The following is a 15,960-nucleotide window of genomic DNA, read 5'->3' on the forward strand; positions in this document are numbered from 1 at the left end:
ACAATAATTAAATTCTTGCGAACAATTTTATTAGAATTTTTTAAAAATAATTGAATTTCTAAGATAATTTTGTTATTTATCTTTAATAATTGAATTCTTTCAAAGAATTATTTATGCAAATAATTGAATTCTTTGGAAGAATTTTTTTCAAATCTAAAAGAATAATTTAAATATTTCAAAAAAATTTAATTAAAATTGTATTTAAAATAATTGATTTCCTTAGAATAATTTTATTAAAATATTCAAAAATAATTGAATTCTTGTGATGAATATTGTTATTTATGAAAATAATTGAATTTTGCAAAGAATTTTATTGAAATCCCTCAAAAAAATTGAATTTTCGGGGAATAATTTTGTTATTTATCGAGATAATTGAATTCTTGGGAAGAACTTTATTAAAATCTAAAAGAATAATTCAATTATTTCAAAAAAATTGTATTTAAAATAATTGATTTCTTTCGAACAAATTTATTAAAATATTTGCAAATAATTGAATTCCTATGAAAAATTCTAATATTTTTGTAAATAATTGAATTCTTACTAACGATTTTAATAGAATTTTTTTAAATAATTGAATTTCCAAGAAGAAATTTACTACTTATAAAAATAATTGAATTCTTCTGATAAATAATATTATTTATGAAAATAATTGAATTTTGCAAAGAATTTTATTAAAATGCCTCAAAATAATTGAATTTTCGGAAATAATTTTATTATTTACCGACATAATTCAATTTATCCAAAGAATTATTTATTGTAAATAATTAAATTTTATTAAGAATTTTATTAAAATCTAAAAGAATAATTCAATTATTTTAAAAAAATGTAATTAAAATTGTATTTGAACAATTTTATTAAAATATTTGAAAATAATTGAATTTCAGAGAAAAATTTTATTATTTATAAAGATAATTGAAATTTTGTCAAGAATATTTGTAAATTTTTGAACATAATTGAATTTCTGAGTAGAATTATATTACTTTTGTAAATAATTGAATTCTTGAGACGAATTTTATTAAAATTTCTTTTTAAATAATTGAATTCTATTGTGAAATTTTATTGAAACAGTAGACATTGAAAATAATTGAATTGAGACAAAATTTATTAAAATTATATTGAAAGAAATTGAATTGTTACAAAGAATTTCATTAAAAATTATTGAAAATAATTTAATTCTTTGAAAAAATTTAATTAAAAATGTATTGAAAATATAGGCAAAGATTTTTAAAATAATTCAATTTCTCTGATAAATTTGAATACAATTTTTGAAGAATAATTTCATTTTTCGAGAAATTTAATGAAAGTAATGAAAGTCCAAGTAAAAATGAAATTACACAATCGATCCCTAGTCAATTTCTAAAATTTTTGTGGCCGCCATATTGGATCCGCCATTTTGAATTTCTTAAATTCAACCTCGAATTCATATTCAGTGATCCAAAGAATTTTAAAATAGTTTCCATGGAAACTTAGATGGAATTTGATTTAATACTTTTTCAAATTGTATACCGTACAAGTTCCGTATTCAGTTCATAATTCAAACACAAAAAATTAATTTCACTGAATTATTTTAATTTTAGTTCTTAAAAACTCAGAGTGGCTAATCAGTGTTAGAATTCATAAAAAAATATCAATTTCGCAAAACTTTTCATTTAAAATTAGTTCCATTTTATCTTACTACAAATTTACTCAATTTTCCTCCTAGAAAATTGTCCCTTTCTATTCCTTTACTTATAAATTAAAAAAACCGCAAAAAAAAGAACAAGAAAAATGGAGCAAACCGTATCTTAAAAAAAATAAAAATAAATAAAAGAACCCAATTATATTCGAACTTATTTCAATTTGAATGGAAATTGTATAGTTGTAATGTCATGTCCACTATGTAGAGTAAATTGGATCCCCTCCCTTTCTTGAATGCATAAAGCGTGTATACATTTAAGACCACTGAGTGCACCCATATAACTAACTACAATTGCAAGAAGTAATGTATACCTTCAGGTACCGGACAAGAACGTAATTTGCGTGTAACGCGATCAAGCTACTCTTGCAATGTGTACGCTTCGCATTATTATCTTAACTCTAAATCACAATATAATGACGATCTTTCATCTTCTTCTTCTTCTTCTTCTTCTCTCTAAATTAGAATTACCTTTTCTTACTATTGCTTCAACGGTAGCAAATTCGTTTATTAAATAAATTACGTTACCATTTGGTTTCTAAATGCTTACATGTAATAAACTAACCGATACTAATTGTTACAAACTAGTTTCAATTACTTACTAAATCTTTAATAATTGATAATAATTAATTATTTAAATTAATTAATTTTTTAATTAATTAATTATTTAATGAATTAATTAATTAATTATTAATTATTTAATTAATTGATAATAATTGATTTAATTAATTGATAATAATTGATTTAATAATGTTTGACTAATTGATGAACAAGTTTTCAAAATGTGGCAGACATTTTTTTACAAAATTTCTCAAAATATTTTTTTTTATTTTTGAAAAATTTTTTATATTATTCCAGATTTTTCGGGGACGAAATTTTGAATTTTGAAAATCTGCCCTCAGATTCGTAATCAGCGACCCCAAAAACCCCCCGAGTAACAAGTTTCAATCGAATTTGATTAATTTTGAAAAAAATATCTGCCATATTGGATCCGCCATATTGAATTTTTAAAATCCGTCTTCAGATTCGTAATCAACGACTCTAAAAATTTTATAATTTGAATCAAGAGTTCCAAAACAAAAAACCCTACAATCTCCATAATAGTTTTTAATAAAAACAGAATTTAAAAATGCTCATAGAATTCTAATCAAAACTCATAGAATTCTAGTCAAAACTCATAGAATTCTTATAATTTAAACTTCAGCATTTTTCGTATAGAGAAAAATATTGGAATTCTTTGACGATTCTAGAAATTTAAGAACTTAATTAAACTGGAATCTTTATCGAAACTCATAGAATTAGAATAAAAACTCATAGTATTTTAAATTTTGAAAATTTTAATATACTGAATATTTTTTTTACTTTTAATATAGAGTGAACTGTCAATAGAATTTTTGGTTTAATTCTTTATAATTCTTTGTAAGAAAACTAGTCTTTCTACCAGAACTCATAGAATTTTAATCAAAGCTCATAGAATTCTTAACTTTTGTAAATTTAATCATCAGCATTTTTTTCCATTCATTTAAAGAAAAATATTAGAATTATTCGTGAATTTTTGAGAATTCTAGAAATTTAAGTATTTAATTTAACTGGAATTTGTATCGAAACTCATAGAATTTAAATCAAAACTCATAGCAATCTGAATTTTAAAAAATTTAAGGTTTATTATATTTTTCTTACCCTTAGTATAAAGTGAAATGTCATTAAAATTTTTGGTAAAATCCTTTATAATTCTTAGTAAGCGAACTAGACTTTTTATCGAAACTCATAGAATTTTAATAAAATTCTGAACTTTGAACAAATTTAAGTTCAGTAAAGTTAAGTTGAGTATAAAATTTGACTTCATATTCTTAATCAGCCATCCCAAAAACTATATAATTCGAATCAAGAGTTCCAAATAAAACCCCACAATCTCCATAATTGTTTTTAATAAAAACAGAATTTAAATATACTCATATAATCCTAATCAAAACTCATAGAATTTTTATAATTAAAATTTCAGCATTTTTTTATTTTTCGTATAGAGAAAAATATTGAAATTCTTTGACAATTCTAGAAATCTAAGAAATTAATTTAACTGGAATTTTTATCGAAATTCAGAGAATTTTAAACTCATAAAATAATCAAAATAAAAACTCATACTTTAGTATATTTTTACATAGTTTCAGTACAAAGTGATCTGTCATCAGAATTTGTGATTTATTTATAATTCTTAGTGAGGAAACTAGACTTTTTTATCGAAACTCATAGAATTTTAATAAAAACTCATAGAATTCCTCACTTTTTGAATAATTTAAAATTCAGCATTTTTTTTTTACATTTCGTACAAAGAAAAATAATTGAATTATTCGTGGAATTCTTTGAGAATTCTAAAAATTTAATAACTATTTTAACTCGAATGTTTATTAAACCTCATAGAATTTGAATCATAACCCACAGTATTTTGAAATTAGAAAAATTTAATGTTCATCATTTTTTCTTATTTTTATTATAAAATAAACTATCATTACAGTTTTTGGTAGAATTTTTTATAATTTTTTTGAAAATGATACTAAAATTCTTATCAAAACTCATAGAATTTTAATAAAATCTCATAAAATTCTAAACTTTGAACAAATTTAAGAATTCTTTATAATTTTTTTCAAAATGATTCTAAAATTTTTATAAAAACTCATACAAAATTTAATCAGAACTCATAAAATTTTAATAAAAACTCATGAAATTCTAAACTTTGAACAAATTCAAGTTAAGTAAAATCTGACTTCAGATTCGTAATCAGCGACCCCAAAAACCCCCGAGTAACAAGTTTCAAACGAATTTGATCAATTTTGATAAAAAAAATGGCCGCCATATTGGATCCGCCATTTTGAATTTTGAAAATCTGATCTGATCAATAAAATTCACTCGCAGAAGTTTCCCGGGGGACACAAAAGATTTAATACGTTCTATTTTTAATTAATCTTTATTATAATTTTGAAATTTAAAGATTTTGTTAATTTTTTTCTAATAAAAAAAATATGATGTCAAAAAGTTTGTAAATTGAAAATTCGTTTTCGTACAGCAAGTTTGCAGTGCCATTTTTTTTTAATTAAAATTTTATCATTCTTTCAACTCAAATAATTCACTATCTCTCCTTTTTTTTAAATTCAAAGCGAGAAAATGCGTGAATTTTAAGTTTCAATAATACAATTTTTTTTTATGGGTGTGGGGAGAGTAAAATAAAAAATACTAAACAAAAGCTTGAAAGGAAAATCAATTGAGGAAAAAAATAGGGACCTCATATATGATAAACCCCTATATGCTCTCGGATTTTAGACGCTTTGTGCCAACCCCTCATCAAATGTCTACCATATATATTCTCATATTTTACAGTCATTCAAAAGGTCAGAATCCTGCTGATATTGATGGATAGTTTGATATCAAAAAAAAAAGAAGAAAAAATCTATTCCATCAATGCACGCTGCCAGAAATAATTGGATGCGGGTTGTTTGGAGATTTTATATTGTATATATATATATAACATTCATGCCACTAAAAATGACCGAAAATGTATTTTGAATATTTTTAATTCCTTGATTCCCAATTAGTTGGCATTAGAGAACGAAATTTTTAGACTTTAATTGGTATATTTTATTCAATTTTATCTAATACTAAATAATTAATTATTTTGATCCCGTATAGATATTCGTTAAATAAATAAATATTAAATAACTATAATAATTAAGTCTAATTTTAATTTATTATAGGTAATAATTGTCTTCTTTAATTAACAAAAAAAAATTTGTTTCAAAGTTATTTATTTCAGTTGCAGTTGAAATTTTTTGAAAATAATTGAATTCTTGGGAAGAAGTTTTATAAAATTTTTAAGAATAATTTTTCCAGGAATTTATTTCAAATTGCATTAAAAATAATTTTAATCCTGCGATGAGTTTTATTATTTATTTTAAATAATTGAATTTCTGAAAAATTTTCTTTTTAATAGGTATTTGAACCTTTGAAAAGAATTTTATAAAAGCCTTTTTGAATATTTGATTTTTTCGAAAAATTTTATGAAAATTTTGTTTCAAATAGTTAAATTTCTGCGATGAATTCTATTTTATTATTATCATTAACATTGAACTGTTGAAAAAAATTGAAATTTTGTCAAAAGTTTTTTAGAAATATTTGAAAATAATTGAATTCTGAAGAAGTATTTTATTCTTTATAAAAATAATTGAAATTTTGATGAGAATGTTTTTAAATTTTTTAACATAATGGAATTTTATAAAAAAATTTTAAATAATTCCTGAGAAATTTGTATTATTCATGAAAAAAATTGAATTCTTATGAAGATTTTTACAAAAAATTGTTTAAATAATTGAATTCTTTTTGGAAATTTTATAAAAACAGTAGATATTGAAAATCATTTAATTGCGAAAAGTTTTTAAAAATAATTCAATTTTATAAAGAATTCTATTAAAATTTTTGAGAATAATTGTGTGGCATATTATTTAATTTTTTTGAAAATAATTGAATTCCTCAAAAGTATTTTATTAATTATGAAAATAGTTAAATTTTCAAGAAGAAATTTATTACTTTTGAAAATAATTGAATTCTTGTGATGAATATTGCTATTTATGAAAATAATTGAATTTAGCAAACAATTTTAATAAAATGCCTCAAAATAATTGAATTCTTTCGAAGAATAAATTATGTAAATAATTGAATTCTTGGGAAGATTGTTTTTAAAATCTAAAAGAAAAATTGAATTATTTCAAAAAAAATTTAATTAAAATTGTATTTAAAATAATTGAATTCCTCAGAAGAATTTTATTATTTATGAAAATAATTGAGTTATTGCAAATAATTTTATTAAAATGTTTAAAAATAATTGAATTCTTGTGATGAATATTGTTATTTATGAAAATAATTGAATTTTGCAAACAATTTTATTAAAATGCCTCAGAATAATTGAATTTTCGAGAATAATTTTGTTATTTATCTCCATAATTCAATTCTTTCAAAGAATTATTTATGTAAATAATTGAATTTTGGGAAGAATTTTATTAAAATCTAAAAGAATAATTAAATTATTTCAAAAAAATTTAATTAAAATTGTATTTAAAATAATTGAATCTCTAAAAAGAATTTCATTATTTCTGAAAATAATTGAATTCTTACCAACAATTTTATTTGAATTTTTTAAAATAATTGAATTTCCAAGAAGAAAATTTATTACTTTTGAAAATAATTTAATTCTTGTGATGAATATTGTTATTTATGAAAATAATTGAATTTTTGGGGAATAATTTTTTTATTTATCGAGATAATTGAATTCTTTCAAAGAATTATTTATGTAAATAATTGAATTCTTGGGAAGAACTTTATTAAAATTTAAAAGAATAATTGAATTATGTCAAAAAAATTGTATTAATTGTATTAGAAATAATTGAAATCTTGCCATGAATCATATTATTTATGAAAATAATTGAATAGTTGCTGAGAATTATATTAAAATTTTCCAAAATAATTGAATTCCTCAGAAGAATTTTATTATTTCTGAAAATAATTGAATTCTTACCAACAATTTTATTTGAATTTTTTAAAATAATTGAATTTCAAAGAAGAAAATCTATTACTTTTAAAAATAATTGAATTCATGTAATGAATATTGTTATTTATAAAAATAATTGAATTTTGCAAAGAATTTTATTAAATTGCCTCAAAATAATTGAATATTCGGGAATAATTTTGTAATACGCTTTTTTTTAAATAATTGATTTTTTCGAGGAATTGAAATTAAATTTTTAAGAATAATTACATTTTTTGAGTAATTCCTGTAAAATTGTATTAAAAATAATTGAAATCCTGCGATGAATTTTATTATTTATGAAAATAATTGAATAGTTACTAAGAATTTTATCAAAATTTTCAAAGATAATTGAATTCCTGAGGATAATTTTATTATTAATGAAAATAATTGAATAATTGCTAAGAATTTTATTAAAATTTCCAAAAACAATTGAATTCTTGAGGAGAATTTTATTAAAATTTTCAAAAATAATTGAATTCCTGAGAAGAATTTTATTATTTATGAAAATAATTGAATTATTATGTTTAAAAAGTATTGACCCCTTAAAGTTTACTGGTCCAATGGGAAAATTTGCAGGTCAATAAGAAACGAATGGATAATGTTGATAAAAAAATTAGTCGATAAACGTAAATCGAATAAAATTTTCAAATATCAATATTAAGTGAAAATAAAGACAACTGACCTTCAGCAGTTTTCTTTGAGGTCATAAATCCCGCAGGTGGTCGTCGCCATCCTCGCCAATTGTTGCATATGGATTCAGGCTCACTGCTCCAACTACATAGTGAGTCCTCCTCAAAGCGATCGGAATCCTCGAATGAGAAACGATCAGTCTCTTCCCAATCGAGAATCGCGCCCGGGGCACCTTGTGCTCCATTACCGGCTCCAGCTCCGGCATTTGCCGCGGCGGATGCGGCCCTTCCCGTACCGCCACCACCACCACCCCCTCCGCCACTACCACCCACCACAACGGGGGACCGAGCCAGGTTGTCCGCCAGTTTTAAATCGTCGTACGGTGTGTAGCACGCACGACACGACTGGTGCTACTTCTCCACCTCCACTTTCTTTTCTTCTTTTTCTTTTTCTCTTCTCCAACTCCGAAATCAACACCGCCGCCTCCGACGCCACCTTCAATCAATCGTCTCTCTTCAAAGGACCTATCCTTTACACAGACAAAAACAAAAAAAAGAAGGCAAAAATCAATGATTAATTTATTTGAAATTCAATACTTTTATATATTCTTTCATGTTCACAGGTCTTAGGTTCGACTTTAAGGGGCAAAAAAATGTCGCTTCAAGAGATTGAAGATTAAAAAAAAAGTCGAAATTTCAGGGCTCGAATCAGTGAAAGTATTTCAAAATACGGACATTACGGACCAAAAATTAAAAATTACAAAAATATAACCAGTCCGAATCAAATAAGAGAATATTTTACTTAAAATCATAAATTAAATTTTTATAATAATTAAAGATGTCCCAGTGATAAAATCATTATTTTATAATATATGATTATTGTTACTGTAACATCATCAAAATTATTTTTATCATTTTAATTCGATTATTATTTTTTAGTAATTTAAATTATTTTTTATGAAAATAATAATTTAATTCCTTAAACAAATTTTATTATTTATGAAATTAATTAAATGTTTGCATACAATTTTATTAAATTTTTTTTAAACAATTGAATTCTGTTTGGAAATTTTCTGCAAAAAAAGTTGATGTTGAAAATTATTTAATTGCAAAAAGTGTTTAAAAATAATTAAATTTTACAAAGAATTCTATTAGAATTTTTGACAATAATTGAATTCTTGCAATAATAATTGAATTCTAGTGATGAATATATTGTTATTTATGAAAATAATTGAATTTTGCAAAGAATTTTATTGAAATGCCTCAAAAAAATTGAATTTTCGGGGAATAATTTTGTTATTTATCGAGATAATTGAATTCTTTCAAAGAATAATTTATTTATGTAAATAATTAAATTCTTGAGAAGAACTTAACTAAAATTTAAAAGAATAATTGAATTATGTCAAAAAAATTGTATTTAAAATAATTGATTTCTTTCGGACAAATTTATTCAAATGTTTGAAAATAATTAAATTCCTATGAAAAATTCTAATATTTTTGTAAATAATTTAATTCATACTAACGATTTTATTAGAACTTTTAAAAATAATTGAATTTCCAAGAAAAAATTCACTACTTTTAAAAATAATTGAATTCTTCTGCGATAAATAATATTATTTATAAAAATAATTAAATTTTGCAAAGAATTTTATTAAAGTGCAAAAACTTTTTCAAAAAAATTAATTTTAAAATTCAATTATTTCTCAAAATTTAAGCCATATTGCTTTTAATATTTAATTATTATCTAAAATTTCAACTGAAATTCATTTTTAAATTAATTTGTATTAAAAAACTCTACTAGAATTTAATTTTTTAAATATAAAATAAAAAATTTAATGAATAATTGAATGTTTCGTAAAATTGAATTCTCATAAAGAATTTTATCAACAAATATTTTATTTCAAATTTTTATTTTCATCTTTCGATGAATTTTAATAAAATTTTTAAGAAAAATTACATTTTTTGAGGAATTTGATTAAAATTTTATTACAAATAATTGAAAATTCATTTATGAGTTTTATTATTTATGAAAATAATTGAATTCCTAAAAAGTATTTTATTATTTATGAAAATAATTAAATCTCTGTAAACAAATTTTATTAATTATGATGATAATTGAATTATTAAGAAGAAATTTATAAAAAATTTGTAAATAATTGAATTCATGTAAAATTTTTATTATTTTTGAAAATAATTAAATGTTTGGGTAGAATTTTATGAAAAATTTTTTTTAATAATTGAATTCTTTTGGAAAATTTTATTAAAATAGTAGATATTGAAAATCATTGAATTGAGGAAAATTTTTGAAAATAATTGAAATTTTGACAAGAAATTTATTAAAATTTTTAAAAATAATTGAATTTCGGACAAGAATTTGAATATTTATTAAAATAAATTGAAATTTTTACAATTTATTAAAAATTTTTAATATGATTGAATTTCTGCGAAGAAGTTTATTAATTTTTTAACAATTTTCAAATCCATTTGTTTATAATATTCAATTTTACGAAATTTTAATTACTCGTAAATTCTTCAATTAAATATATTGTAAAAAATAAAAATGCAAAATAATATAAAAAAAATTCAATTAAACTTCTTCAAAAAAATTAATTTAAAAATTATATTGCTAATTTTAATTTTTTTTTAATTTTTTTTTTAATTTATATTGCTTTTAATATTCAATGATTATCTAAAATTTTAACTGAAATTCATTTTTGAATCAATTATTATTAGAAAATTCTACACAAACCTTTAATTATTTTTATAAATAATAAAATTTTTACAGGGATTCGATTATTTTCTTATATAAAATTCTTTTTTGGAATTCAATTATTTTCATAAATAATAAAACTCATTGCAGAATTTTAATTATTTTTAGTACAATTGTGATCAAATTCCTCGAAAAAAAAAAATTTTTTCTTAAAAATTTTATTAAAATTTGTCAAAAGAATTGAATTATTTAAAAATTTGTTAATAAAATCGTTTTTGGGAATTGAATTTTAAGAAACATTCAATTATTCAATAATAATAATTGAATTTTGAAAGTAATTGAAATTTTGCTAAGAATTTTATTAAAATTTTTGAAAATAATTGAATTTTGAAGAAGAATTTAATTATTTCTAAAAATAAAAATGAAAATTTGACAAGAATTTAAAAAAAAAATTATGAAAAAATTTTTTAATTCAGGAAAACTTTAAAGTCAAAAAACTTCTTGAAGACCACGCTAAATGTCAAAATAAAGCATTAATGAATTGTTCATTTATTAATGTAGAATAGGAAAAAAATACTTTGGTTCTTCGGAAAAGCCCAGAATTTATACTTTTTTCCAAAAAAAAAATAGTCAAAACTGTAAAATAATGCTATTTGAGTTTTCAAAGCCAAAAAACTTAATGAATTGTTTATTTACTGATGTAGAATAGGAAAAAAATACTTTGGTTCGTCCAAAAAGCTCAGAATTTAGATATTTTTCCAAAAAAAATGCGCCAAATTTCAAAATTGTCTAATTTAGGAAAACTTCAAAGCCAAAAAACTTCTTGAAGACCTCGTAAAATTTCAAAATAGTGCATTATGAATTTTTTATTTCTCGATGCAAAATAGGAAAAATATTGTTCGGTTCATCGGAAAAGTCCACAATTTATACTTTTTTCCTAAAAAGAAAAGCCAAAATTTTACTTTAAATCCTAATTTGAAGTCAGAATTGTCAGATTTCCTCGAAATTTTAAGACAAACTTATTGAAATACACTAAAGTAGACTAATAGGAAAAAAAATGTCTCTTTTGCCTTTAATTCATGCTTTTTAGCAGATCTTTTAGTTTATCTCAAAATTTTGCGCCAAACAGTTCTTAAAACTACTTTTTATTTTGCTATAAAAAAAATAAATATACTTTTTTACAGATTTACTGAGTTTAGTGAACATGTACCTAATTTTTATAATTTTTTATATCAAACAAAAAAAAAAGAAAGAGAGAGAGAGAGAGAATGCTTAAGAGTCATCGTCTACTATAGTAGAATTCTTTCATCTTGAAAAAAAATATCACATCCGGAAGTTTCCATTCGCCACTAAATAAAATCAAAGAACATCATACCTGCATAATAATGACTCAATATCTGATGTGTGCTTTATAACTACCAATGAGTCAGTGTAACTTTGCAACGAAAATATATATATATCTGCCATGAGAGTTTATTGACTCATCCTAGTTGAAATAATGCTCAAGTCAAGTAAATATGATTCATTCTTCTTCTTTTCGATTTTTCAAATGAAAATTTATTTTAAACTTTATTAATTCATTTATAATTCATTTATAATTCATTTATAATTCAATTTAATTAGTTTAATATTCAAATTATTCAAATTCATTTAATTTTAAAGTCATTTTAATTAATTTAATCTTAAAATCATAAATTTTGAATTTGACATCATTTTAATTAATTTAATCCTAAAATTCCTTTTTTTTTCATTTCGATTTTTCGAATAAAAATTTCAAATTTTATTAATTCATTTATAATTCAATTTAATTAGTTTAATTTTTAAATTATTCAAATTCATCTAATTTTGAAGTAATTTTAATTAGTTTAATCTTAAAATCATAAATTTTGAATTTAACATAATTTTAATTAAAATTTATTCCTAAAATCATTAAATTAAAAAATTTAAATATAGATTTTCATTTGAAAATAAAAAAAGAAACGAAAAAAAAAAGAATTCCTCATTTTTCTCTATAATGAACGAATAAACAGATTTTGAAAATTGATTATTTTAATTTATTTCACTTTATACAACTGTATTATTGCAGGAAGTTAAAGTAGAATTGCTCGCAGTAACACACAAGAGCTCAAACATAATAATCGTGTCAGGGAAAATGATCATTGCATTGTGTGTTGCTCGCGGACTCTCGATAATTGCAATTTCAAAGTGTTTAATCGCAACGGCGCTAATTCGCTATGGGCAACTATTCACGAACAGTTGCTATCATCGTGGAACTACCGTGAACCAGTTTATGCAACTTAGTTGAGACGATGTTGCGTAAATTACTATTCACGCCCATTACAATCCGTTGTAACTTTTACTACTTGACTATATAAACTTATATGCCAGACATACATTTATAAACACTCACACACACACACAAAAGAATTGAATAGTAAACTGTGGACTATATTTTCGCAAATATTATCATTTACGAGAGTGAGAGAGAATTATTTTTAAATTTTATTTAATAATTATTTTTAAACATTGTGAAAACAGTAATAATACTCATAAATATTATTATTATTGTGCTATGATATTCTTTATTATGATTTCGTAAATAAAAAAGCGATTATTCATTTCTTTATTAATTATTAATTATTAATTTAAACAAGGTGAATAAGTTATTTTTCGTTATAAGTTTACGTTTGAAATTACAAAAATTAAATTAAATTAAGATTGCACTTTTTTTTAAAGATTTTCTTTTATTTAAAATTTTAAGTTTGCTGCATTTTTAATTTTTCTTTTTTATTTATCTAAATTTTAAAGTTAAACTACTTTGTACATGTTAGAATTCGAATAAAGAGTTCTAAAGAAAACGTCATAATCTCCATAATTGTTTTTAATAAAAGCAGAATTTAAAAAAACTCATAAAATTTTATTCCAAACTCATAGAATTCTTATAAATTAAACATCAGCATTTTTTGTTACTTTTCGTATAGAGAAAAGTATATTAGAATTGTTTGAGAATTCTAAAAATTTAATTTAAAAAGAGATCTTTATCGAAACTCATAGAATATAAAAACTCATAGTACTTTAAACTTTGAAAAATTTAATGTACAGAATTTTTTTTTACTTTTAATATACAGTGAACTGTCAATAGAATTTTTTGTTGATTTTTTTATAATCGTATGAAAACTAGACTTCTTATAGAAACTCATAATCATAGAATATAAAAACTCAATAGTACTTTAAACTTTGAAAAATTTAATGTACAGAATTTTTTTTTACTTTTAATATACAGTGAACTGTCAATAGAATGTTTGGTTGGTTTTTTTTATAATTCTTTGTCAGAAAACTAGACTACTAATAGAAACTCATAGAATTTTAATTAGAACTCATAGAATTGTTAAATGTAGATAATTTAAACTTTATCATTTTTTTATTTGTCGTATAGAGAAAAATATTTAAATTATTCCTGGAATTGTTTGAGAATTCTAGAAATTTAAGAATTTAATTTAACTAGAATTTTTTATCGAAACTCATAGAACTGTAATAAAAACTCATAGAAATCTTAACTTTGGATAATTTACATTTTAGCATTTTTTTTTACTTTACGTATAAAGAAAAATATTAGAATTATTTATGGGATTCTTTGACAATTTTGAAAATTTAACAATTTAATTCAACTAGAATTTTTATTGAAACTCATAGAATTTGAATCAAAGCACATAGAATTATTTTATAAGCATCTTTTTTTGTTTCTAGTTTAAAATAAATTGTCACCCTTAAAAATGTTTTGTAAACACATATTTTAAAACTCTTAACTGAAAACTGAATATATAAAATTTTAACTCGAACTCATAGAATTCTAAAATGCAATAATTTTGCAGTCGAAGCTTTTTTGCGGATTTAATGAGAAAAGCAAAATATTTTTACAGGAAAAATAATTGAAATAAGTATTTCTAGAAATTTCAGTAATAATCTTATAACTATTATCGAAACTCATAGAATTTGAATTAAAACTCTTATGACTATAATTACTAAAATAATAAGTTAAACGTATAGCAACTAAATAATTTTCCGATGATTTTTATTATCCAAACTAATTTTATTATTACTTTTAGAAAACAATAGAATTACTCGCAGCATTTTTTAAAATCTCAAAACTTTTATCAAAACTCATAGAATCTTAATTGAAAATCAATTCATTTGAATGAAAACCCATAAAATTCTAGATTTTCATTAAGAAATAGAGAACAATGAAATAATTTTGAAAAACTAGGAATTATTTGAAAAACTCTTTGTAATAGTATCAAAAAATTTATTCGAACTCATAGAATCATAGTTAAAACTCATAAAAGCAAAAATTTTGAATTTACTGAAGTAGAGAGCCTTCTTCATTCTTAATTAAAACTCATAAAATACTATATTAATTCACTCCTGTAAAGCATCTTCTTTAAAAAGTTATTATTATGGGAACTCATAGAAACTTAATTAAAACTCATAAAACCCTAAATTAATTCACTTAACTACATCATCTTCTTTAAAAAGTTATTTGCTGATAATATTATTGTCAAAAAAGTATATGATTCTCTAAATAAATCATAATAATAATAATAATAACAGAAAGTTTAGCAAAACTCATAGAAATTAGTGATTAATTACTTAGAAATTATTAAAAACACCTGAAATTCTAAATTAAAATTTTTTTAAATGTAGCATATGGTCAATTTTTATTTTAAAGTAAACTTATTATTATAGGGATTTTTTTGAGGAAGTTTTTCAAAAATCTTAAGAACTCATAAAACTTATTCTAAGCAGGTTTGGTATAGGTATACTAAAAATTTTGTTCCTCAATAATTCATTCAAAACGAAATAAAAAATATAAAATTGCTTTTAAACAAGAATAACTGTATTTTCAATATTTACAAATTGTTTCAATTTAAAAATTTTAATTATCTTATTACGCAATTAGAGTTAAAATGACATTATGAAGATTAGATAAATTTTTCTGACATTACTATACTAATTTTCTTTTTCATTATATGTATCAATAAGATAACTTTCTCTTTCTCACTCTTTCAAAACAAAGAAAAGCAACGCTGAATGCAATATTATTCTCAATAGCACACGGAGAGAGAATATATATTAAATTTTGCAATTAAGTATTTTACAATTTGGGAAAAAAGGCAACAAATCGAAATTTTTATACAAATAATACTAAACTTTAAAAAAAGTTTTATGAAATTTAGTGCACAAATTAGGACAATTTCTTTACGGATTACAACAAATGTTTGTCATTCATGCTTAAAATTTGCAAAATTGCATTTTTTGTTCTTTTTCTTCTTCTTCTTCTTCTTCTGTTTCTTAGCACTTAGCTTCAATTGATCTA

General features: G+C 21.6%; 1 protein-coding gene across 5 annotated transcripts in view; it reads right to left on the reverse strand.

Moving 5' to 3' along the window:
• The window catches only part of LOC122498063 (zinc finger SWIM domain-containing protein 8 homolog), a 182,907-nt gene extending 174,864 nt beyond the window's left edge, over window positions 1-8,043 (reverse strand). For all 5 annotated transcript variants that reach the window (XM_043605609.1, XM_043605607.1, XM_043605608.1 and 2 more), the window contains exon 1: window positions 7,930-8,043. In XM_043605609.1, the coding sequence (XP_043461544.1) occupies window positions 7,930-7,954 (25 nt within the window). In that variant the 5' untranslated portion in view covers window positions 7,955-8,043. The remainder of the gene's footprint in view (window positions 1-7,929) is intronic.
• Between the last annotated feature and the right edge of the window lie 7,917 nt (window positions 8,044-15,960).

The sequence above is a fragment of the Leptopilina heterotoma genome, unplaced genomic scaffold, assembly GCF_015476425.1.
Source record: "Leptopilina heterotoma isolate Lh14 unplaced genomic scaffold, ASM1547642v1 Lhet_141, whole genome shotgun sequence".
Classification (NCBI taxonomy): Eukaryota; Metazoa; Arthropoda; class Insecta; order Hymenoptera; family Figitidae; genus Leptopilina; species Leptopilina heterotoma.